At 37.8% G+C, this 25563-nt stretch overlaps 1 protein-coding gene across 1 annotated transcript in view; it reads left to right on the top strand.

Annotated features, from left to right (window-relative positions):
• The window catches only part of LOC140243844 (PDF receptor-like), a 54162-nt gene extending 29281 nt beyond the window's left edge, over positions 1–24881 (top strand). Inside the window, exons 4-12 of the mRNA XM_072323516.1 lie at positions 4022–4125; positions 8768–8915; positions 10171–10324; positions 13914–13974; positions 17640–17712; positions 20069–20154; positions 21108–21294; positions 22106–22210; positions 24810–24881. Of these exons, the coding sequence (XP_072179617.1) occupies positions 4022–4125; positions 8768–8915; positions 10171–10324; positions 13914–13974; positions 17640–17712; positions 20069–20154; positions 21108–21294; positions 22106–22210; positions 24810–24881 (990 nt within the window). The remainder of the gene's footprint in view (positions 1–4021; positions 4126–8767; positions 8916–10170; positions 10325–13913; positions 13975–17639; positions 17713–20068; positions 20155–21107; positions 21295–22105; positions 22211–24809) is intronic.
• The last annotated feature ends 682 nt before the right edge of the window (positions 24882–25563 follow it).

Here is a 25563-nt window from a genome sequence, read left to right as displayed (position 1 = left end):
TCTTGAAATTAAAATAGAGATTGTGATAAGATTTTTTTTTTCACTACGGCAGACCTCAATCAACCTACACAAGAAAACATTAAAATTGGCTGTGATACTTTGATTTGATTTGATTTGATTCGATTCGATTCGAGTCGAGTCGAGTCGAGTCGAGTCGAGTCGAGTCGAGTTGAGTTGATTTGATTTGATTTGATTTGATTTGATTTGATTTGATTTGATTTGATTTGATTTGAGTAGGGTAAATGGCCATCTTAAATACGAAATCTGTCGTGATCGCGTGCGCTACAATGATACAAACTGCGATCCCCTGAAAAAAAAAAAAATCTCATACTGAATTCTTAAGTGAGTCAAGTTGTTTTTACTGTTTCTCCCCAAGAAATAGCAAAGATTCGCTCAAAAGAGACAAACCTTTGTAGCCACATGTCACAGAGTAAAACATGAATCGCTGCTATCCGTGGGGGTAAGGGGGTGGGAGGAGTGTCTACAGTGTGAATCCACTGTGTATGTTATTTTATTATATTTTAATAATCAATGCATGGAAATGCAATAATTATTCCAGAAGGGCATCAAAATGTTCGTGTCTCTGGCGTACACTTGCGGTACAGCAATTACGTTCATACAACCATGTAATTCGCAAGAATCCGAATATTCTTCTTTTCTGCGGTAATCCGAGCAGAAGACGTTTTGTTCTCACCCTCCTCTCTCTCTCTCTCTCTCTCTCTCTCTCTCTCTCTCTCTCTCTTTCTCTTTCTCTTTCCGTTTCTCTCTGTGTCTCTTTCTCTCTGCATTGTAAGTATACTGACAGGAAAATTGCGATGTAACCATGACAACCGCAAAGCCCTTTATCTGACCTCTTGGTCAGCCTTACCTCGATCGATCTGTTTTGACAAACATCAATCAAAGCAATATTGACGTTAGATAAACATTTCCATTTCATTACTTGGCACTCGAAAGGAGAGAGAGGGGAAAAAAATCAGTGAGTACAACTTCATACATGTACAATAAATAGTGGCTGGACTTTTATAGCAATGAGTCTTTTTTCCTTAAAAGTCACTTTCTGCATGTTCTGAAGCTTTTACAAAAGATTGGCGCCAGAGAAGAGCCCGACTACATGTACAATGAATCTGCAAATCCTAGTTTTCGATAAAAAGAAAAAAAAAAACTTGACTGAACATGTATATTACAATATTTGTCGTAAATGGGCCAATTTTTCTTGATGATGTGCCGATCTTTTTTTTTTTCTCTCTCTCTCCGTCTCCCTCTCATATGTCTATGTCTGTCTGTCTGTCTGTCTGTCTGTCTGTCTGTCTGTCTGTCACTCTCTGTCTCTCTCTTATTTCTCTCTCCTACAGTAGGAGAATAAATGGTTACAGCTCGTTATTCCGAAGGTTCGTTATTCCGAAGGCCTTTTAGTCCGAAGATTCGTTATTCCGAAGGTTCGTTATTCCGAATTTCATTTTCGGATTAATGAATCTCCGGAACAACGAACCTTCGGAATAACGCCTCAAATGTTCGGATTAACGAACCCTTTTCCATTTTCGGATATAACGAACCTCTAGGTATAGGGAATTTGTGTGTTTCGGATTAACGAACCTTCGGAATAATAAACCTTCGGAATAGCGAACCTTCGGAATAACGAACAGCACCCGAATGAATGAATAACTTTATGGCCAAACATTATAAATCAAAAGAGAGGGTAGGGATACAAATTGTCCTCTGAAGGGATAGACTTGCGTACTCGGAAAGAGACGGAAGAAGTATACAGTGTACAGTGTAGGCCTATTTGTTGTTTATTGCTATTTGTATTTGTGAATTCTCTTTAAATGTATTATTTGTAAGTGTATTTATTTGTTTTTAAATGTATGAAAAATGATTCCTTACAAATAACAAATTTTATATTATAACTAATTTACGGATTCACAAAACAAATGTATTTTTTTACCTATTTCATGAATGTAAATGTCATCCTTTGAATCGAAAACATTTGCTGAAGTGAAGTAAGTGATAGAGATAAAAGTCCAGAAACAGACAGTTTGTAGTTTGCATCATCTTTGCTTCTGCCTTTTGACCTTTGACCTTCTTAGAATCTTCAATTAAATCTCAGTTATCATTAACTTTTCCCTTTATCTAGAGACACGTATGTTTCGTGTCGACACTGCCATGTGTCATTTTACCCGCTGATTTTTTTTTTTGGTTCATTTCTTAACTGTTAAAAAGAACCTTAATACATACATCTAGGCTTCGCTACCTTTTTCATGTTACCTGTTTGACAGGTAATCTCTGACGCTATCAATTCCTCACATCTCGGTAATCGGAATCTACCCACCTGAGGGTGAAAGTTTCGTTGATTTCGCTGGCAAAATGATATCCAGTCCGATAAGGGTGGGGTGTAAGGAGACATTCATGCGATATCAATAAACGTCTCTCGTTACCAAGGGAGGAAAACCTGCTTTACATGTGAATGGCGTGTTAACGCAGCAGATCTCAGAGGGTTTGTTACCGTTATTTGTTCCTCCTCCAACATTTCGATCTTGTGTTATTTGTAAAATTTGGATGGACACGGTAAAGGTGTAATGACAGATCATCTTAATATTAAGTTGCAATTAACGCAACAAAATGATGACGTCTAATAAATCACTTTTTGTATTAGCAAATTGGAATGAGTGAGATAAAGAGAGAGTAAAAAAAAGGAAGGAAGGAAAAAAGAAGGATGAAATAAAGAAGGAGAGAAAGAGAGAGAGAGCTCACGAACTTGTGGAGATGATCCCTCATCTCTGCAGCAAATTGCAGCCTGTGTTTGTTCGCGTTTTTTCGATGGTTTTTACTCTTACAGTATATTTCCACTCCTTTATCACACGCATTGCTACCGGCGCTTTTCCTAAATTTCAATTCCCGCTGACTATTGAAAAAAAAAATGCAGTGGGTGAAAAAAAACAGAATCTACATCAGAGGAGTGTCTTTCGGGGACTCCGTAGCTTGTAGAAAACACTTGATCTATTTCTTTTTCTTTTTTTTTTTCTTTTTTGGTTGAAATCTAGATTTCTGCATCAGAGTGTTTGGCGAACGCGAACTTGCCAACCAAGCAAATTTAAACTAGAGGCGATGTGCAGGAGAAGAAAAAAAAGGCAAGGAAAAAATCGGCAAAGTGCAACACGAACACAACTCTAAATAAAGAACGCCCTGGAAATGTGCCTGCTTTTATAAACACATAGAAATCGGTATTCAAACGTCTTCTCACATGATAACGGAAAAAGCAAACTAGATGTGATATTGATGTTGTCAGTGCACCAAGTCTGCTCAAAGCTTAACTATGTTTCCTTTCTGACGAATTCAATAAGGAAAAGCATGTATTCTTTCAATCACATTATCCATCTGCTGCGATGATTTAGCAATTCTAATCTTTTTGGCGAGAGGGTTGTTGTTGCTGCACTTCACTCAAACAAAAGTTGATTTTTATAACACCTGTAATAATGTGATGCATAATAACAATTGCAATGATAATCATTATCATTATAATATAATGGCCGAGGGAAGATTACACAATCGCTTTACCAAATGCGCACACGTGGTTGCTGTCAATATTACTGTCCCTATACAAACCTTGAGAAAATTTTAAAGAAAATTGTATCATTAGCTTTTTATTAGCCTTCATTAAATTTACACCTCTCTTTCCGATTCTGATGATATTGAAACAACAACTGCCTTGTCCGATTTCACTCTTGTTACAGAAGTCAATCAGAACACATGTTTGCTTACTTACCAAGCATTATACAAAACAGTTTATATTAAATCTCTGATTGGGCCTTCAATGTCCACGGATTTTTTCTTCTTTTTGAAGGATTCTTACTGTTTTGTTTTTGTCTTGTCGTTACTCACTTACTGAATAATCATCACATAGGTCCTTTTGTGTCTGCACGTGTATTGAGGAAATGTAGCACACTAAATTTGTGTCACCAAACATTTTAACATGACGTTTCATATACCTTCTCACCCATGCCTCATCGATCTTTCGCCCGCCTAGTACTTTTCCCGCCTTACGATGAGCAGTCGGATCACGTCCATAGTCGGGTGCACGCTGTCCTGGTTTAGTCTCGTCGTCGCCCTTGGTATATTTCTGCACTTCAGGTGAGCTGAACGAGTATAAAAGTATTCCAACTGATGAGTGTTCAATTCATGGCAATTATTATGTAACTGATAACGCACAGAAGCATCAGGTCTGCTTTAATAGGGGGAGATGAGGGACTGGTTATCATAATGAAACGTAATGCAGCCTTCGGACGCATCAATCCTTGATGGCATAAATTTATTCCTTAATCATGTTTTATAATACGGAGGAAAAACGAAAGGCAGATATTAAAGTGGCCATTCGTGTCCCATATCATCAGACTGCTTTCTTAGCTCGGCATGAGCGGTGGTCCGGGGCCACTACAAATATTGATGTGGGGCCATGAAATTTCAAAACAATTTATATTTTTGGTGTCTCGATTGGGGGTCTAAGAGTCAAAATCGATTTTAATGCTTGCTTTTATTTCGGACTAATAAATTTCAAATCAAGAGATTTTACGGCGGCCCAACTAACCATCAGAGAAAAAATAGTTTCGTGGCCTACTATATCTATAGCATGTTTTATACGAATAGATAGAAAGAAAGAAAGAAAGAAAGATAGATAGATAGACTAATAGATAGATAGATACAAAGATAGATATCTATAGATAATTAGTAAGAGGAATATTAGTTGGACAACATCCCGTACCGTCAACGGAAATGGTGTATATATGTTTCTTTCAGGGGGTATCTATGAGCAAGCCTCTGAGAATGTTTGCGAAACTGTATCAACGTTGCTATGAAATACTGTATAGGCTGTGCTAAATCGAGGCAAATCGTGCCAGATCAAAGGCACGAACATAAAACTGTTTGTTGGCTATCATATGACACGGTGTAAATACTGCACACGCCGGGATGGGTTACGCGGGGATAAATGTTGCCCGAGATGAAGAATTATGAAACCTGACACCGTTTCGTGATGTTTGCCGGGGTAGTCTCATATGTCGTATCTATTCATTTCTTTTCAAACTCGAATTGAAACCATTTCTCTGTATAAAAAAAATAAGGATTATAAGACTTCGCTTTAAAAAAAAAAAAAAACGCAAAAACTTTATCTACCTGCTTGTGAGAGATATACTTGCATGTAGTTACTTCTATGCAACTTGAAATCTGACACCATTTTTTCATATTTCTCGTTCCATCTTTTTACGTATTTGTGTTACCTGCATACTGCCTACGTTTAAGGAGACACGTTTACAACTGTTCGACTTTCATTTTTTCTTCCCGTATAAATAGGTCATCCGTTTTTGTGCGTTTCTATGATTATCTCTCCCCTAGCCCCCCCCCCCCCCTCTCTCTCTTTCTCTCTCTCTCAACAAAAAGTTGCCGAATGTGATTTTTGGTTGAGGTCATTTTTTTTTTCTTTTTCTTTTTTAAAGTAGAGAGATCGACTAAGATTTCATCCTCTTCAGTAAAGGATTTTAAAGTTGAGGGTCTTTTCAAATGGACTGAGAAATCTCTCAATGTTTGAAAACTTAAATTACATAACAATTCAATTCAATTCTCTTCATTTATTTTCAGTCTTTTTTTCCAAAAAAAAAAATGACACAGAATAAATCAAGATTTATATTCGATTGTGCACAGGACAAATGATACAGATAAAGATATACTGTACATGCATACCGGCAAAATTACAAAGTTATGATTCAGTTGAGAAGCATAACATAACTCGTTTTCAGAGTAGGTTTTTTTTTTTTTTTTTTTTTCCTTTGTTACTACTGATCGCTAGGCTTTAAAAGCAGCATCAACCACGTGGAACTTTCACGAAGAATGTAGTCTCATTCTTCAAGGTCGTGACATAACCAAAAGCCCATACCTGCAAGCTCCCACAAAATGACAAAAAAAAATAAAGCGATACACTAGCAACACTTATTTCATCAAGAAACGTCATCATTATGTCTCACATTCATCATGCATGTTAAATCATTACTTAAGAAATGATGACATCGCACATTTGACTGTTACAGCTGGTAATTATGCTTAGTCGAGTCGTTGAGTTTCAGTCAACACAGAGAGACGTTCTTAGGATCCAGAGATTTTGGTTTATTGAATATTATGTTGTTCTTGTTCTTGTTCTTGTCCATGTTCTTGTTCTTGTTTAACAAGACTTTTTAGTCATCCTTAAATGGGACGGTATTTTGTAGTAGCCAAACCCGCATATTATGACTGTTGACGTTATTTGATGTCAATAAGTCAGAAGTTGCATTTTTCCCGACACTGATGTGGAAGAAAAAATCCTAGAAGTGCACCTAAACAGGAAGATGATTTGTTGATTGATTCATATTCGTTGAAAATTAAAGATATTATGATGAATTAATTCATATATGCGTTGAAAGACCACAAAGCCTTGTAGTCATCATCAACAACATCAATAACAGGTGATAAAGTAGGACACTGCAGAAGGGAACGATTGGCGTAATCCATCAACTTATGTTTTGAACACCGACACAATTAATGTAAACTAATGGAGTATGAAGGAAAGAAAGAAAAAGCAACAAAGACGGTATGTAAATTGCGAATCACTGGTTGACCTTTCGCTGTCTATTTGCTGTGTAGGTTTATTCAGCTATTCAACATGTTCAGAGTTTCTTTTTCTTTTAATTCTGTGTCCCACGGAACGTGTATTCATGCTCGAAGCCTGACGTATATATTCAGCCCCCCAAATCGTTACCATACAACGGTTTCTGTGTCAATTATGGAAAGGTTTGCCTGCCTTCTCGCTCAGATTCGCGGCCACTTACCAAAAAAAGCCTTTCATACACCAGGGAGTCACCACAACAAGTGGCTTGCTACACCCACAGTTGGAATATGCACTGGAACCACTCAAATTGAAAAATATTCTGGGATTTGTTTTTTTTGTGTTTTTTTTTTTTCGTTTTTCGTTTTCAGCAAATTTCTTCCTGAGCACGGCTTAATGGAATGCAATCAATGTAGAGGGATTGACAAACGATTTGAATATTTAAGTTTCTCAAGGGCATGAAGGGTTCTCCGTGTGTTTGCTTTGTTCTTTTTTGGTTTGTTTGTTTTTTATTTGTTCGTTTTCGTTTGTTTGTGTGTTTTTTATTTTGTTTTGTTTTGATGTATGATCTTTTCTACATTAAATTCATTGACCTATTGTAACTGATTTACCTGGAAGTTTTCTGTTGTATAGAAACATTTTCCCCCTTATCGTGCTCGTAAAAGCGCTTTGGGCCGAGTTTGTCTAGAGACATGGTTCCTTTGTCAGTTACAAAAAGTTTCAAATTTCTTATAAACTATGCGCTGCGTATTAAAAAGGGATTGTATAGTTTTGGTTGAGACCTAATTTCAGGTTTCTAACATTCTTTGGTGAGATAATGAGAAACCTCTTATGAAATATGAAAGAGCATGTAATTCCATGAGGAATTCAACGTTCATTTGATGAAAATTAGTTTTGAAATGTCTGAGATATCCAAAACAGACCGATTCTAATAAGTGTGGGACCCACACTTTGTTACGATCGCTTTGTTTTACTTTGTTTTTGGATGTTTCAGTCATTCCAAACCCGATCTTCATCAAATAAACTTTGAATTCCTCTTAAAATGATATGCTCTGTACTATTTCATAAGTGTTTTCTTGGTATCTCGCAAAACGTTCAAAGCCCAATTCTCATCTCCACCAATACTGTACCATCCCTTTAAACTTTAAATTTTCATAGTTGTAAATTGAATGTATTAAATGAAATTTTTGGATGATTTTCAGACTTAAGCATTTGAATATCTATCATAAATTGGTAAAATAGATGGTAAAGAGTTTTAGGATTCATAGTGATTGCGATGAGGAATAAGAATGTTTTCGAAATTCCTTGAATGGTTGTTGAAAATCACAATGAACGAGGATGATGACGTAGCAGCTTCACTTAAAAACATATGATTGGATGCTCAATTAAGGAAGCAGAACAGAAGTAGAAAGCATGCATACATTTTACACAGGTAAAATTGTTAAGCAAATGGTATTGTAATGGAATTACATTGCTACATTACTGCAATATGTGAATCTCCTATGTCATTATCCTTGATCCGTGTAATATGCTGTGGGGTTTTCAGAGTATTGGTTTATTTGCTCAAGGACCACGATAAATTCCACAAATCTGTACGTGGCGCTCTTCATTTTTTGTACTTCATGATGCGAAATTATGAAAATCAGCTGAAATTCCCCTTTGAAGAGAAGTGACTGGTAAATTTGTATTGACTCATGGTGGATAACTATCGTTTTCTGAGTTTCTTAGAATGTATCAAATTCATATCGGTGAAGTTACATTTTTCCCTACGTCTGATGTTGCTGAGACGGATATCATGTAGGCGCAAGGCACATAATTCTCGCTATCAGTGTGCAGAGTATCAATTATTGTTGCTTATCTTCAAGCAGCTTTACCTGTTTTCGTATAATGTAGAGGATAAAGCACAAAACAAAGCAAAAGATGTAATCCCATCTAAAAAAACAAAAACTTTTCCTACATAATCATCTCCATAGTCAATACGTTTATAAACACATGGATTTCTACCAAGTCTCAAAAAAGAAAATTAAAAAGGTGTAAGGGGAAATACAGAATTCTGTCATGTATTCAATATATCGTCTTTGACGGCTGCTGAATGCTATTCAAACGTCTTTGAGTTACATGCTCGTATTCTTCTCTTGTTAACAGGAGTCTGAATTGTAACCGAACCAAGATCCACAAGCACTTTTTTGTCTCGCTCCTCATCCGTCTCACCATCGAAATCGTGTTCGCCATCGACCACCACTACAGCATCGATTCCGACCACATGTACAAGGAGAATACCATCCGATTTACGGTAACAATCTTTGCCGCAGAGCTGCGCCCTGGGTCCCGTTCCATAAGACTTGTTATCAGTAACAACTGACACATATCTATGACAAATGTGCTCTCAACCAATCAGATGGAAGGATTTAAGTAGCTTTTAACAACTATCGCAACTTGTTATTGATAACAAGTATAATGAAACGGGGCTCATCCTAGCGAATTCTAGCGGGATTATCTATCGCAACGTTATATCCGGAGTAGCAAATTATCGTTATCATTATGCCGGCAGACTGTTCAATCATGTCTTTGTGTTCTCGGAAAACCGAAATACAATGCGGGGGAAAAAAAACGGATAAAGACGATTCTCTCTATTCTGTCTTTTGTCTGTGCTTTTTTAATATTTCTTCCACCATTGCCAGCATCAAGAAAACACCATATATTTGATTTGATTTGATTTGATTTATTTCTGCTTAATTCCGTTACATCAGATATAATTATATACATGTCATTTATGACAAACAGTATATCGACACATAGTTTTTAGTACAATTATACAAGACAAATACAAGCCGAGGCTTGACGGTATGGAGACTATATATGCTTACCTACTCTGGATAGAATAGGGAATAGAGAAAGAGAGAAATAGGGAAGGGTAGGGGGAAGAGGGAAAGTTACAGAGTGTATGTGTACCACTCCAACTACTTTACAATAATAGTAATGATGATAAATACAATATGATAATGATGTTAAAGTTTACACGTTCAGTTGCCTTTGCCGGAGTAATGACCGAATATACACTATGAAAATAATAATGTGTAAATGTATAAATACAAAGTATCCTATATTTGCTATTACTGCACAAGAACATTAGCAAATGCAAAGGCCATTGTCATGTCATTGTCAAAAATGATCGTTAGAGTTTAGGACAACACAATTTATAAGGTTGTCTACCAAGTAGTAATAGTGGAAGTAGTAATAATTGCTTTTGACTACCATGTAGGAGTGGTATTAGTAGTATAAATTGCTGTGGTTAGTTTTTTGTTGTTGATGATGAGTTACAGGATATATTCAGAATTACAAATAATAGTACATGATATAATATACATCATATATGTTTATTTGTTTATTTGTTTGTTCGTTTATTTTCTCCACTTTGACAAATGAAATCATGACTACAAATCCAAAATTTTAGTATCAAAATATAAATAGATAAGAGTTACATATGCTTGCACGTCTCTCACGCAACTTTGTTTTTCTCCCCCCCCCCCCCCCCTTGACCTTGTCAGCCTATCTTGTGTGAAGTGTTCGAGGTCTTCAGAGAGTACGGGCGATTCTGCGCGTTCTCCTGGATGTTTATCGAGGGCTTGTACCTGAATTCGCTGGTTTCCATCGCCGTCTTTGGGAAACCCAAGTTCCTCATCTATTATCTCATCGGCTGGGGTGAGCGAAACAGAAAAACACAACAAAGCAAAAACACATTGATTTGGGTAGTTGAAATGGGGAGCAAGTCGCATACTTGTAACAGTGTGTAAAGTCAGGTATTTTGCCATGTTGTGTACCACCTGTAATTTTTGTCCAATAAAATGAGAAAATTGTCTGATCGTCAAGAATATCTGTCGCCAGATTTGTTCGTATTACCACGGAATGCATCTCAAAAACAACAGATGACTGCGGTTGTGGCTGAACAAAAAAAAAGAGAGAAGAAGACACTAATACACAACGACACCATTAGAGTCAGCATTTATTTTTCTCAAAGATCTTGTCACAGATATGTGGTCAGGTTGTTTTTTTTTTTTTCCGGCTAATGAATTCGAGAGCAAATCCTTCAGAGGATAATGACTGTGTGCTGCGCATTTAGTGTGACACACAAAACCTCTATGCATGTCATGAAAGTGCCTTTCAGTGTAGGCAATGTAGAGAGTCTTTGTTCCCAGTCCCGAAAGCATCTTCTTCATCTTTTTCTCCTTCTTCTTCTTCTCCTCCTCCTCCTCCTCCTCCTCCTCCTCCTCCTCTTCCTCCTCCTCCTTGTCCTTCTCTTCCTCCTCCTTCTCCTCCTTCTTCTTTGCGGAGGGGTGGGGGTGATATAGGAAAGCCGATGCCGACGAATTACTCATATCATAGCAATACATATTTTTTTTAATAAAGACACATTGGATGGAAAATCTCTAATCTGCATTCTCATAATGTTGACATGAATAGTTCTGCCACGGGCGTTTCAAAATTTAGATCTAAGCGGATATTGGAGAACGGTTTCAACTTTGCATCACTTTTTAATCTAGTCATTCTCATTTGTTGGGTAGGAGCCGAATCGCCGACATTGTATTAGAAATAGACACGAGGAACCGTCCAAGCAATGCAAGTAGGGTAAATAAATCATTGCGTTGGTCAACTTCTTTCCTCGGGGAAAGAAACTGAACGATTTCGAAGAATAATAATGCTCCCTGCTTGCAAGGGTGTCGGAAATCGTCAAAACATTCGGGCGCCACTGTTCAGATGAAAGCTGAGACTTTTGATAGCGAGATCTCGACGACTCTTATGTCGTCTGATTGATCTTGTAAATTATGCTGTTCAGCATGTTCACAAGAAAGTTGAGACTTCTAAATAGCGAGAAGACTTTTGTTATTGATCTCTCATGCTGTATTACATCTACGGTCTTTTTTTTTTTTTTGGGGGGGGGGGTTCCTAAAGAAACATTCGAGAGGAAATTTCGCTATCACAGCATATGATTGAGTAATAGAATAATTATGTTGGGTTTTATCGACATCCGATTTCAAAGACGTGACTTCCAAGTACGGCGCCGTGCATAAAAGATGTGATGTTAATACATTTTCATTTCAACGATATGCACTTGCAATAAGACACTGGAATACACATAATGACAGAAAATCATTACAGCGTTGAAGCAAGTAAAATACAGTAAAATGAAGTACAATAGATGTTGAGAATTCTGTGACAAATACCGAATCAAAATTGATGGGAATTGAGAACTCTGCTGATACGAAGAATTTATAGTTTGCAGATCATGATGTATTGATACAGGATACCTACATTACAGGACTAGCAATCATGCGAACTTGAATATTGGTGGAACATCCCCACGTAGCGTATCATAGGCAACAATGTACTTGGCCTTTTGCTGAATAGTTGATTACTCCACCGTAATTTTATTCCTTGTATTTTGAATTAAAACTTGTGTGATAAAACTTACGGAAATGGACTTGTGTAACACGTGGGAAGCCAGTACGGCGGGGCGGAGGAGGATGCTTTTATGCGGGCAACATGTTCCGTGAACCGCACTCTGGGGCAAGGTTTTGTTTTCCGCCATAATTCGTGGAACCCAGGTGTGTGATTCGGGACCCGGCAATGAGTAGGTGATATAATGAGGGCAGACAACTTTTGGAAGCGTTTCACAAAGACGTCGCCCCTTGCAAATGTGATTGTGATGTTATTATGATCAACTTTATTATATCTATCATTACCGTTGTCTGTACATAGCACGATTGGAAAGCTGAGATGGTTTGTTATTCCCAATTAGAATTCCAAGAATAGAAAAGGAGGGTCACAAATGCATAACCATAAATGTTTGTTTTTTTATAATGGGGTGTTTTCACGACGACTACTTTTTAAAATCTCGTTTCACGTACAAGGCTTTATAAAATGTCTTGAGCACTCGGACAACAACTCGGAAAGAACGCTCCAAATCCTCAAGGATATCACATGGCTATAATCGGCGGGAACACCAACAGTTTTATTTTGCAGTCTTTCTGCACGAGACCGTCTCCTACTGAACATATTAATTTTTGTGTGTATAAACGTTATAAAGAAGAACTCCTGCAACCTACCGCTCAGTGCTGAAGCTGCAAAGATCCAAAATGTGTAAATCGTTACTTCTAACAGACACACAGACTGGGTGAACAACTACCACCCCCTTCAAGAAATTATGATCGTTGCTTCGTCCATCTTTTTGACGGTGTGTGTGTGTGGGGGGGGGGGAATCAAACTCTTGCAAATTTCATAAGAAATGTCCCTTGGATATTTGGTTTAGTAACTCGAATATAATGACAAATGAATTAGTCTAATGTGGGAACATTCAAGGCACTGGTATGTAATCGAAGCACCAGTAAATTATAAGAGTAATTCCAAACTCTGCCCACATCCTCGAAGCACATCTCAGCAGGAGGAAAGATACCGATACCGATACTGTTTTCCGCCTCTTATGTGATTATCGACTGATATCAAATGATTAAAGGGGAGTACGTGAGTTCATTAATGTTCTTAAACACAAGTAGATCCTGGTTTGGGGACTTGCCGCGGGCATAGTATTGAGGTTCGGCAAAGGATGCATCGGTTTCTTTGGTCTAATGGAAACAAGATGTAATCAGATGCTTGTTTGATTGTTGCTGTTTCGACTTAATTGATTTGTTGCGAAACAATCAAGCATTCCATTTCTACGTCAGCGTTTCACTTGGCGCAAATGATATTTGATTTCCGGCGATAGGATTCTCTTGATGATTGATGTGAGACCATCATGGTGTCTTATCATGATTAAAGGAATCTTCATAGATTTGCAATTTTCATTACGGCTCTTTGAATGAATTTTTTGTCATTGCTCCTTTACCCTCGAGTTAATTGCTTGCCTCGTGAAGGACATCTAAAGAAAATAAAAGCAAATGTTTTCGGTTGTGGCTTCAAAAGTCAGGGATAATAATAACTTTTATATCTTTATTTGTGTCTGTATAATGAGCCGATTGACAGTCAACGGTAACCTGAACCCGGATATTATTTTGTTTGATCTATATTTTCATTTCTCGTTTTACCCTCTTTTGTTTCCTTGTATAGGAAACCGCATGTTTTTGTTTTTTTTTTTCCCCGAAATGAAGTTCCTCCATCTGTTTTCTTTAAAGGGTTTTATTTCGAAGCAAAGAGAAAGGAATAGTTGTAAGAGTCTACCAAAAGATTACCTGGGGGTTTATACCTACTTATATTTCCTGGCCATTTCCGCATTTTTTTTTTTTCTCTCCATATACAGCCTTCCCAGTGCCCTTCGTGACCGCGTGGGCAATCGCCATGATGAAGACAAACCGCAACAGGTGAGGGAAAAAACAAATATACAGCACACCTCCAGTGGATACTCGAGATTATTAACAACAACAACAATAACAACAACAACAACAACAACAACAACAACAAAAGTAATAATAACAACAACAACAGCAGCAACAATGGTAATAACTCTTTACACACATATCTATATCATCTTATGTGTCATTATGTTAAAATGTATGTGTATATTATATCTATTTTTGTATAATTATATATAATAATATATAATATAATTTTTGTATTTCCATTTTTTTTTTCTGCAGTCTTTCTTTTTAATTTGGTGATGGAGGGTGCAGTTTCTTCAATGTTTGTCTGTTTTTTTTTTTCCATCTGTAAAGTTGATTTCTTTTCATGAGCAATTTGAAATGGTGCTGGTGGTTTCACTTGAATACACTTTCTTTTACCAGCAAGAGCTACCTGCAATTAGACGCGGTGTTCCCATAAACATGGTCATTTCCAATTTATAGATTTGCCTCTTCTTTTTTTTTTCTTTTTTTTTTTTGGGGGGGGGGGGAATCCATGTCAGCAGTATATGCCAGAGTTGAGGTAGTCTTTGAAATAATGGCGGAGCCGATCACGATTCGTCATTTTCGTTACCTTAGTTACGTCAACCCTGGAGCGACGATACTTCTTTGCAGATAATGGGTGACGGAAGCCAATCCGTCTTGTTCCTCCTCGCGGCACAGAAACCCCTTTGTTAAGTAGATTTCAATTTCCTGCTCTGTCGGAGATCGTGTACAGATATAATGTAATCATATATCATGTGTGTATAATTTCGTTCTGCCGGCAGTATCATAAGCTGGGATATTCATTATTAATGGAATGAAGATTCTCCCTCATCAATTCACTTGTGTGCTCCACTTCGAACAGATTTTGGTTTTAACCCATCATCTCCTAGGTCAATCTCTCTCCTTTTTCTTCTTCTTTTTTTCATTTTGTTGTTGTTGTTGTTGTTGTGTCAGATACAACTTTTTTTTTTCAAATGAAGTGGTAAACTCTAGTGCACCCTTTGCCGTTATTGTCCGTTGTTTTAAGAGGTCATTCCCGACGCATCCCCTGATTAGCCCAATACAGAATCGTGGAGGACGCCCAACACTATGTTGATATTCTCCGGGGGCATCTACGCCCACCCTTTGCGAGTATCGTGTTTGATGTTACTAGACAGCCATCGGACGTAGTATATAATGGAGTATATAATGGGGTATATAATGAAGAATGGAGTATATAATGGAGTATACATTGAAGTATACAATGAAGTATATACTACAGTATATAATGGAGTATATAATGGAGTATATAATGAGGTATATAATGGGGTATATAATGGAGGTTAACCTGTACCCCTTATTTTCTCTAAATTTTCTTCCTTCAAAGCGTCATTGGGGCCAGTGAAAGAAATCTGACACAGTTTTATTTGTTCCCTACTACTTTTCCCATGTGTTCAGTATCTTTGTGAATACAAAGTATTGTGTTGTTGTTTTCGCTCTCTTCCAACCCCTCTTCTTATCAGAAAACGAAAAAATATTAATTGATTTCTCTTCTTTGTAACTTTAAAGGATCAAATGCATGAGTACAAGCAATACGAAGTGTGTAAATTGTGTTTAAGGCTTGAAGCGTAAGCGATCAGTCTGTTGTTGCCACTCATGTTGGTAAAATTAAAGGGGATGGCTAGTAATGATCAGTGGGAATCAGTGGGAATGCTGGGGGATGATCGCCCCGACACTGTACAGGCATGCTAACGTGGAAACATTGAACTGCACATTACTTGAACATGAAACCATTCTGAAGCAAATCATTTTCACACAACAATATATATATATATGATGTACTCTTAAATGAATCCCACAAGGATTGGAGCAATAATCCCCCAGCATTCCCATTGATTCCCACTGATCACTTACTAGCCATCTCCTTTAAAGACCCGTTTGCATCGATCTTCGTTCGCTGCCCACCAGCAGCTGACCAAGGTACATACTGAAACCACACGGATAGTTCAGGTCTACCACTATAGAATTGCGAGTCAGCGAATTATAATGATTGTATCGAAGTGTACGCTCATCGGTACCCGACTCCAGTCGAGATTCATCGGCTCCAGTCGAGATACTTCGGCTCCAGTCGAGATACTTCGGCTCCAGTCGAGATTCATCGGCTCCAGTCGAGATACTTCGGCTCCAGTCGAGATTCATCGGTTCCAGTCGAGATACTTCGGCTCCAGTCGAGATTCATCGGTTCCAGTCGAGATACTTCGGCTCCAGTCGAGATTCATCGGCTCCAGTCGAGATACTTCGGCTCCAGTCGAGATTCATCGGCTCCAGTCGATATTCATCGGCTCCAGTCGATATTCATCGGCTCCAGTCGAGATTCATCGGCTCCAGTCGAGATTTTTCGGCTCCAGTCGAGATTCATCGGTTCCAGTCGAGATACTTCGGCTCCAGTCGAGATTCATCGGCTCCAGTCAAGATACTTCGGCTCCAGTCGAGATTCATCGGCTCCAGTCGATATTCATCGGCTCCAGTCGAGTTTCATCTGTTCCAGTCGAGATACTTCGGCCCCAATGGAGATTTTTCGGCTGTCTATACAGAGAGATCAGTGATAAAGCTGCTGTACACAATTCGTTGCGGGGATTCCCGATTATATCCGAGTCCCACTGCATGGCTTCCCTACGCAACCGGGTCTTTTACATTCTATGCATTTTCTACTTAACTTGCTGTACCTGCTGAAAATTGACAAAGTAGGGCGAGGAAAAAAAAAAGTGGGTGCGCTACCAGGGATTACCCGGTCAGAGTTTCAGGTTACGAAAAATCTCATGAAATATGATACGAGACAAAAAAAAAAGAAAATGGCTTAGGAAATCAGAGACAAAAAAAAAAAAAAAAAAAAAAAAAAAAAAAAAAACACCGGGGAAATGTGTTAAGCGATCACAGTCATATGAAAAAATAGTGTGGTATAGACATAACCTGAAGTCAGCATAACTAGGTGCTGTTCAATTTGAGTAAACACAGGCGAGAGCCCTGTCATTCATTACGCACGGCTGTGATTGGACGACGTCCTTACAATAACAATTTTGCTCAGTTTCCCGTGTAATTTTCCGTGGTAAATGAACAAAAAAAAAACTATGATGGAATACTTTGGTATTAATGTTTTTTCTTGTTCACTTCGAAAAGCTTTAATTCTTCTCAGATTGACAAGAAGGGAAAATGAGCACCTTGCAAAGAAGGGAGTGATTAATGTTTAAAAAAAAAAGAAAAATGTCTCTGCGTATTGTAGTGTAGTGAATTCGAAATCATGAATTTCAGTCATGCGGGTTGAATCTGTACGGTGTTTCCGATTGGATTTTCACCCTCAGATGTGGAGGTTCGGCCTCTGTCATCTACAATTTCATCTGCAAATTGGCTTTGTCGTTATTCCATAATAAATGTGCTGCTTGCGCCGACAGTAGACAAACATTTTAAGTGCAGTTAGCTTCACATTCCAAAAGGGGGGCGTTTTTATTCCTCCAATTGCTTTGCCAAAGCTCATGAAAAATCTCAGCCTGTGCAAAGATAGGCAAGAGAAAAAAAAGGCGCGAAGCAAATTCATGTCATTTCCCTGAATGAGTGATAATAATGGAACTAAAGTTTTTGTTTTTTTTACTGTTATTTTCTTCCTGTAGATGTTGGTATTCCCATATGAAGTCGCCATATTACTGGGGTCTCATCGAGGTTCCCAGAAACACACTGATTGCGGTGAGTCATGTCTGCTCATTCAATTCCAAAACTTGATTTTAAATTTTGTTGCTGTATACTTACTTTACAAATTGCTTTATTTTAATGAAAAGTTTAATCGCAAAACTTTTCAATGTCAATTCATCATCAGATAGAAAAAAAAACGTTTCCGGTGACTTTTCACATGTTACATAACAAGGAATATTCTTGAAAATGATAGCAAAATGTTCTATATTTTGTTATTATTGTCTATGTTTTCTTGCAACCTTAATGGCAATTTCCCAAATTAACACGAACGGAGATAAACGATTAAACTCTCAGTAACTATAGTTCGTTTTTCAGTTCATTTCGTTCATTCAGTTTTACTGTTAATTTCCAAACAATATACATTATTTTATACCCAGGTACAGCTCCTTATAAAATTTGTCCGTTAGTTTACCTCATCTTTACCTACTAATCCGTCTATCCATCTGTACATATATTGCTATCCACCTTTTTTTTATGAATCTGTGTAAAGCTATAGCTATTTATCTTTTCGTTCATCTGTCCTACATGCATGCTTCTACACATCTATCCATCATTGTTTGTTCTTAGGCGTTCATCTTATCGTTGATTTCTAATTTCTTTCCTCTCTGAGTATTTATCTTAATGATAATTTCTGCTCATGATAAGGTAATGATATACCTTTAGTTTTCGCCGCTTACAGATATTGTTTGTGTTCTCTTGCGGTTATGCTGTAAATGTATTAAATTTTCGTCACTGGATGTAGCGTTGCTTAGAGTTGTATTTCTGAGACATAACTAGTTTATTTGGTTGTTTGGGTTTTTTTCGGCTTCAGCTTCTTCGTGACTTACTTCCTTATCCAGTATCTGAGCAAATTTAACATACGCCGCATAATTCTTCTTCGCCAATGCAGCTATCTGACTATGAAGTAGCCACAGAATGAATATGCCAGTGTTAGGAATAAATAATGATTATGTTTTCACACATGAATATAATTTAGTTTTTAGTTATCATTAATCAGACTCGGTGAAAGTAACCACACCCAAAATAATGGATAATTAACTTTGACGTCATACTTTCATTCTCGCGTTGTGCTATAGCATTAATAGCAAGCTTTAGATCTTCGGCGCTGACGCATATTAAAGACGACGCTGATTTGATAGGATAAAAATGGCGTTCTGCACATGCGTGAGGTAACTATCGTTCGCAGATCTAAAGCTCCCTATTACCAGTATTAAGGGAGAGGGGTATTCCATAATAATGTGTAACGCAGGGAAAGAGAGTCGTCGGCCTTGTAGTTTTCCTTTTCACGACTAATGTACATTATCTTCATGTCATTTCATGACTAATGTAGATTATCTCCATGTCATAATGTTTCGCAAAATGCCGATGCGGGAAGATTGTTGCTTCCTTATAAGCCTCCAGCAAAAGCACTTTGGCTCAAGTTCGATTCCAATGGTATCTACTCAGATAGCGTCATCACTTATCGATCCTAATTCTACAGTGTTGTTTTTCACCTGCTCGTCCGGCGAATCCACCCATAAGCATGATAAGCGCTTTATACGAAACTTAACATGCGTTTCTATATATCACCAAGAGAATTGTATTCTTCTTTGTTCGTGAAAACAAATTGCTTTTCTTTCCTGCATTCCTGACATTCTTGCCCTCAATTTCTTTTTCTTTTTTGTGCGGGTCATGTAATTATACCTGCAATATAACTGCATTATGTGTTGTTGTAACATTATCCACATTGCTTCAATGTTGTCCCATTTCTTCGGTACAATAACTCAAATGGCTTTGTTAGTTACGACTCATACGCTTGCCTAATTGTCGTGCGGTGTCCCTTTGAAATTCGACCCCCGTGTCATAGTTTGGCTCGTAACATAGCTTATGATATAAATTACATCGTAATCTGCTTCAGAGTACAATTTACGATTGGATTTCCTCTGACAATGACGCATTTGGCATCAAAGGTAAAGGGGGAAAAACAGGCATGAAGAAAGGCTTCCGGTAACAATTCAAGCGAGAAAGGGAGAGAGAGGAGAGAGAGGGAGAGAGAGAGGGGGAGGGGGAGGGAGAGGGAGGTACGTACCTTACCCTTTTCCGATGCTAGACTAAAATAAAGTATGATCTCAAATTTCAAACACGTCAGTCTATTAAACCTCGCCTGAAAGCACAGACCTCAATAAGTCATTGGAAAAAAGCTGAGCGATACCCTTACAAGTTGCTCTAAAGTTTAATCTTGATCATACTCTGTCAGAACTGCGGGTAGGGTGCCCTTGTAGTGCTCCCGTTACAGTATGACCATTTGATGGTATGTTTCTAATGTCATTCACCCTGACATTTTTAATATCACATTTCCCGACCCAAACAGATCAACGCCATCTTCTTAATAAATATCGTCAGGGTGCTGGTGACAAAGTTACGCGAAAGTAACTCGGGAGAAACGCAGCAAGTCAGGTGAGAACTCGGCAAATTTTATCTTATGCACTGTCAAACCAATATATGTACACGGCTCAAAGGCCAGTTACACCGCCCAACACAGAGATTTCGCGACTTCTTAAAAGTAATAATAGTGATAATGAATAACACTTGTGTAGAGCTTAATACGGGCGTTTCTAAGCATAATTACTATAATAGACAGAAAAAATGAATTAAAAATAGAATATAATTACGAATATTAGGATTGGTATATTGGAAAAAAATCACAATTAAATGAATGGATGAGTTTTGAGTATTGATTTAAAATTTTGTACACTTTTTAATATGAAAGGGGAATTTGTTCCAAAGAGATGGAGCAATGACGGGTACAAGGTCCATAAATACCTGCCGAGTGGAGGAAGAACGAAGAAATCTGGTTGAAATGGAGGAGCGGAGAAAAATCAGGTCTTTGAAATAAGAAGAGGCCAGATTGTTTCAAATCTTATACGGATACGTTGATGTATGGGGAGCAAATGGAGGGTTCGAGATCTTTGTGTTTAAAGGGTAACAAGCTTCGCAGCTGCATTTTGAATTCTTTGTAGCGCTGCAATGTTTGAATTAGGGAGGCCAAACAAGGAGGTAATCAAGATGATACAACACAAAATTTAATGTGTGAATGAGACCTTTGGTGAAAGACTATTCCAGTAAATAGTACAAATCAAGATAACATGTGACAAAGAGGGTGCTTGTAAAAGTATTTGCTCAGTGATTGTTCTGCTGGTTACACACGTTTCTCCTTTTAATGACGTCTTCGCGATTTATCTTATCAGTTTTTATCCCATCAAAGTTAGCGTTCAGTCTTTGCTTCCATTGTTGTGTTGTCATTGCCAAATATGATTTTCGATGCGTGAAAATAATTTTGGAAAAAACAAAACAAGGCCAACCGGATATGACGATCTAATTTTGCCAGTGTTTGTTGTCATGGTAACCAGGAAAGCGGTGAAGGCGGCCATCGTGCTGCTCCCTCTGTTGGGCATCGTCAACCTCTTTTGGCTCTTACCCCTGCCGCGCCCCAACGACAGCCGAGCGACGCTCGTCATCTACTTCGTCGTGTTCCGCTTCTTCGACGAATTCCAAGGCTTCTTCGTGGCAGTGCTCTACTGCTTCCTTAATCAAGAGGTAGCAATAAACATCATTGAAATGTATTTACTTTGTTTAACCAATACACATATCAATTAATAATTTTCCTTTGTAAAAAGAAAAAAGATTAAGATAATAATAATGACAATGACTCTCGATATTTCGTGTGTTTGCTTGCTTTTGTTTTGGGAGAAAAGTAATATAAAGTAATATAAAAAGTATTATATCATTTATTTGATATCATCGGTTTGACAGAGAAATCTGAACTATTCAGATTGTGGATGACGCATCAGTTATCATTATCAAAGTCAAAATGATTTGGTGTTAATCTGTTCCTTCAGATGTGCTCGTATTCTCACTCCACCCAACAGCAGGGAGTTAATGACGTATAAACACTCGATCATCTCTCTTTCTGCTTGGAAATCGATTGTTTTCTCAATCACAGAATTAATTTCTCATCCTTTTGTTCTTTTTGCAAAAGCATGAAAGGGGTCGAATCCGATTAGAAATCCCTCAACATTCAAAGTGAACTGGTGTGTAGTTCTAAGTGCCGGAATGATCTATGCATCCTACTTATCGGTGGACCTGGTAGCTTTAATATTTGTGATAATTGTTATTCCAAAGGTTCACTTATCGGAAATGAATTAAGGTTTTTATTCCGGAACACACAAATACCCTTTACCTAAACCGTTGTAGACGTTCGTTAACCAGAAAATTAAAGAGGGTTCGTTATTCGAACAGTTTGTGGCGTTATTCCGAAGGTATACGTTAATCCGAAAATAAAATCAGGATCATTATTCCGAAGGTTCGTTATGTTACCGGCTTTCTTACGCTGATTTCTTTTCCCCAGGTGAGGATGGTTCTGAGGAGGAAATGGTCGACGTGGCGAAACTACCGGGACCCGGCACTCCGGGGCTACGACCGGCGAACCTCCGTCCTCACTTCCACTTCGGACGTAAGTCGGTTTCATAAATCCAGTCCATCGACTTTTCGAAATCAATAAATATTTGTCCTGGATGAACCAGTGTATTTTGATGCGCGTAATTGGAGGGGAGCTGGGGGGGGGGGGGGTAATTAAGTTTGTTGCGCTTTCAGTTGAATCATGGCGTATGAAGAAAAAAAAAACATAATTGTGTAGAAATCCCAATTTAATCCTTAAGACGGTTGCCGAAGCTCCCGAAAGCAGAGACATTTTTTTTTTGGTACATTAGGATGTTTTAATTGATTGCTCTTAATGGAGTGAAAGCTTTATTACAGTCCTTTGGGTTTGTTATTCAAAAAAAAAATGAGATTATTATCTCAAGGTGCGATTGTGTTCAATTTGCGAATGCAGAATAAGCGATTTGAAACGCTGACCCAAAACACTGACCCAAAAACGTTCAGGGAGAGGGGGGGGGGGGGGTGGTGGAAACTGTATGCTTTTTTTTCTCCTTTTTTTTTTTTTTGAGCTCGAGAAAGAGCCGATTTCGCGAACATCACAGCGTGAACGAGAAAGATGTATCCCTCCCCATTAACCCGCTTAAAGAGAATCACTGATTGTAAACGCACTTTTTGAAACGCCGTTTCTATCAATATAAGTCAAGACACAGCCGTGTTTAAAACCAAACGTGTTTCAAAAGCCTGATTATGCCCCCCCCCCAAAAAAAAAAAAAAAAAAAAAAGTTTGACAGTCCTCATCTAATGACTCATTCAAATCGAAACTAAAAACGTATTTGTTTCACGGCTTACTAGTTTCAGCATGCAGATTTGCATGTACGGCAATGTTGCTTTTGCTTAAGTTATGCTCAACTGGGATTAGTTTATAAAGTAAGGCTATATTACTTTCTCATTATTATCAAACTCATTCACTTAATAAGATTGCTGTCGGTTTTCTGTCATATCATAGTTGTCACATCTGTTTTATAGTGAAAACAAGTTAATGAATGAACGAATGGAATTAAAACAATTTTTATGGTAACTATTGTATAGCTCATCAGGACCTAGCTGATTTACCGGTTGACAATGTTTCAATAGTGTTTTGCAACTTTATAGTCTATAATCATATTTTTTTTCTTTGTCGATTCCATAAATGATAAAAAGGCAAAACGTGCACTGTCATATGTGATATTATCAAGATTACGATGCAATGTTTGGTTACTTTCTGTTTCTGCTTTCAAATCAATTCAGGACTTCAAGAAAATCAATTGATTTTAAATGTAGGATTCATTCTTGCTTTTTAAAGCTGCAGCCCGTTTAACAAATTTCGACCGACATTTGGTATCGCCTTTACTGTAAAGAACATCTTGTTGTTTGGTTGAGTCTTTTTATGGACGTGTTAGTGGTCATTCATGTTTAAATTCCATTTCATCAGACTTTCAGCCTTGTTAAATTCTTATTTTTTTATACATTTATTTGAATTGGTTGGTCTGTTGTTTTTGTGGTTTGTTCTCTGTTTTGTTTTACTTCCTTCTATCCGTTGTTCGTATCATCAATTGATTTGTTAGGGAAATTGTCGAGCCATGAGTTGCACAGGGTCCTCCTGGAGAATTATTAGATTTCAAAGGCCGCGACGAATTTAAGAATGCTAATCGAAAAGAGTACGCGTCACCCCCCTTGGGACGACTGAGCCTGGAGGGGCTTATTTGGCGCTCTGTTCTGGATCAATCGATGAATATATGCATTTTGGTTGACACGGATCAGACCTTTTCATGACGTCAAAATCAGCATATTTTTGTTTTTCTACAGTTTGGTTGTCTGTTTGTAATTTTGTTTTTGTGTTAGTCGGCAGTTTGTGGGGAGGGAAGTGGTCATCAACTGGTATATTTTGTATTTAGAGAACTTTGTTGTTGTTGTTGTTATTATTACTTACGATAAGGATATTCGACGACACAAAAGTCTGATATTCTTCACCCTTTAGTGTGCTTTTAGAAAACCATATGGTGTTATACACACAGTCCAACGTAATAGGCACAGAAAGGGTTATTGTAATTCGACATCTAGGGAGTCTCGAAAAAAAAAAGTTTTGCTGTTATTGGTTGTTGTTGTTTTGTTGGGGTTTTTTTTTTTGTAAAGCTATCTTGTGTCAATCTTTGTGGATGTACTTTATACTCATGTCTAGCGCACATCTAAAGGATAAACAGAATGTGCTGCCAAAGAGACACTAGGCTCGCCTAGTACCTCAAATATACAAATGAGCGGTTTGTTGTATTTTGGACGTGTGTTAATTAATCGTTTCCTTCTCTATAATTGATTCTCCGATAGCTAGATAGAGATAGTAAGCGGTCGGAGTACTGTTGCCCTGTCGTAATGGCCGTAGGTGGGGTACGACCAGAGCGTACCAAATCGGGCTGACTAAACAGTCGAGGGCAGCACTGAGCTACACCATTATTTCCTTGGAAACTATAATGTGCATCTTTATTACAGCGCACTGTGTACCACTGTGTACCGCACAAAAAAAAAAACTTGTTCGTTTAGATGAGTATAACTGGTTACATTCTAGCAAAATATCTGAACGTCTGTTGATTTAATCCCTCATGCTTAATTTCTGTTGATTCTCGATTTTATTTCATATCCAGATTAACTCAACGCGGAGTACCAAGCAAAGAATTGGAAGCGGTGGATTCGAATACATCACAGTAACTGTTTGAACGTTTTTTTATTTGGTAGACGGACAGGAAGTGAGACGAGGAATCAAAAAATGCAAACACGACAGTCAGGACAGATTTGGTAACACTATGATACGAAAAGACTTCTCCAAGAATCCACCATTTGTGTTTTAGAACTCAGCAATGTGGGAGGAATTCGTTCGTCTTCGGAGAGGGTCGACTCCATCGGAAGAGACTGTTCACGGAATTTTTCATTGCCGTTCTCCTGTTTTTACTGATGTCAAGAGGCTGCAGGACATAATATTTGAGAGTGACAACGTCGTCTTAGCTTGATTGTTGGAGATGAAAGATGATGGAAGAGGCTGCGGAATAGTGTGTTGATTCATCTGTTTGTTTTAGTCTTTTTATTGCTTTCTTTTGGTGGAAGGATGATGTTGATAACACGTATAAATTTACCTATCATTACTCAATATTAGCCTGTCTTTATATAGTCAGATAATTGGATCAAATTCTTCACGTGCGGTCAGATAATGGAGCTTTTCCTAATTCATTGCCATAGCTTATTTGGGTTTAATTTATCAGATATATTGAAGAAAAAATTGTCTCAGTTCACATCTGTTTGTTTGTTTTTATTTCAGAAAGTCTGTAAAAATACACGAAATTACAAACGAATGAAACATATAATGACATCGTATACAAAACATATTTCAGCGTCAAAAATATA

Source organism: Diadema setosum, chromosome 20 (genome assembly GCF_964275005.1).
Source record: "Diadema setosum chromosome 20, eeDiaSeto1, whole genome shotgun sequence".
Lineage (NCBI taxonomy): Eukaryota > Metazoa > Echinodermata > Echinoidea > Diadematoida > Diadematidae > Diadema > Diadema setosum.
The sequence above is the reverse complement of the archived record's forward strand: the minus strand, read 5'-3'. Positions and strand labels throughout refer to the sequence as shown.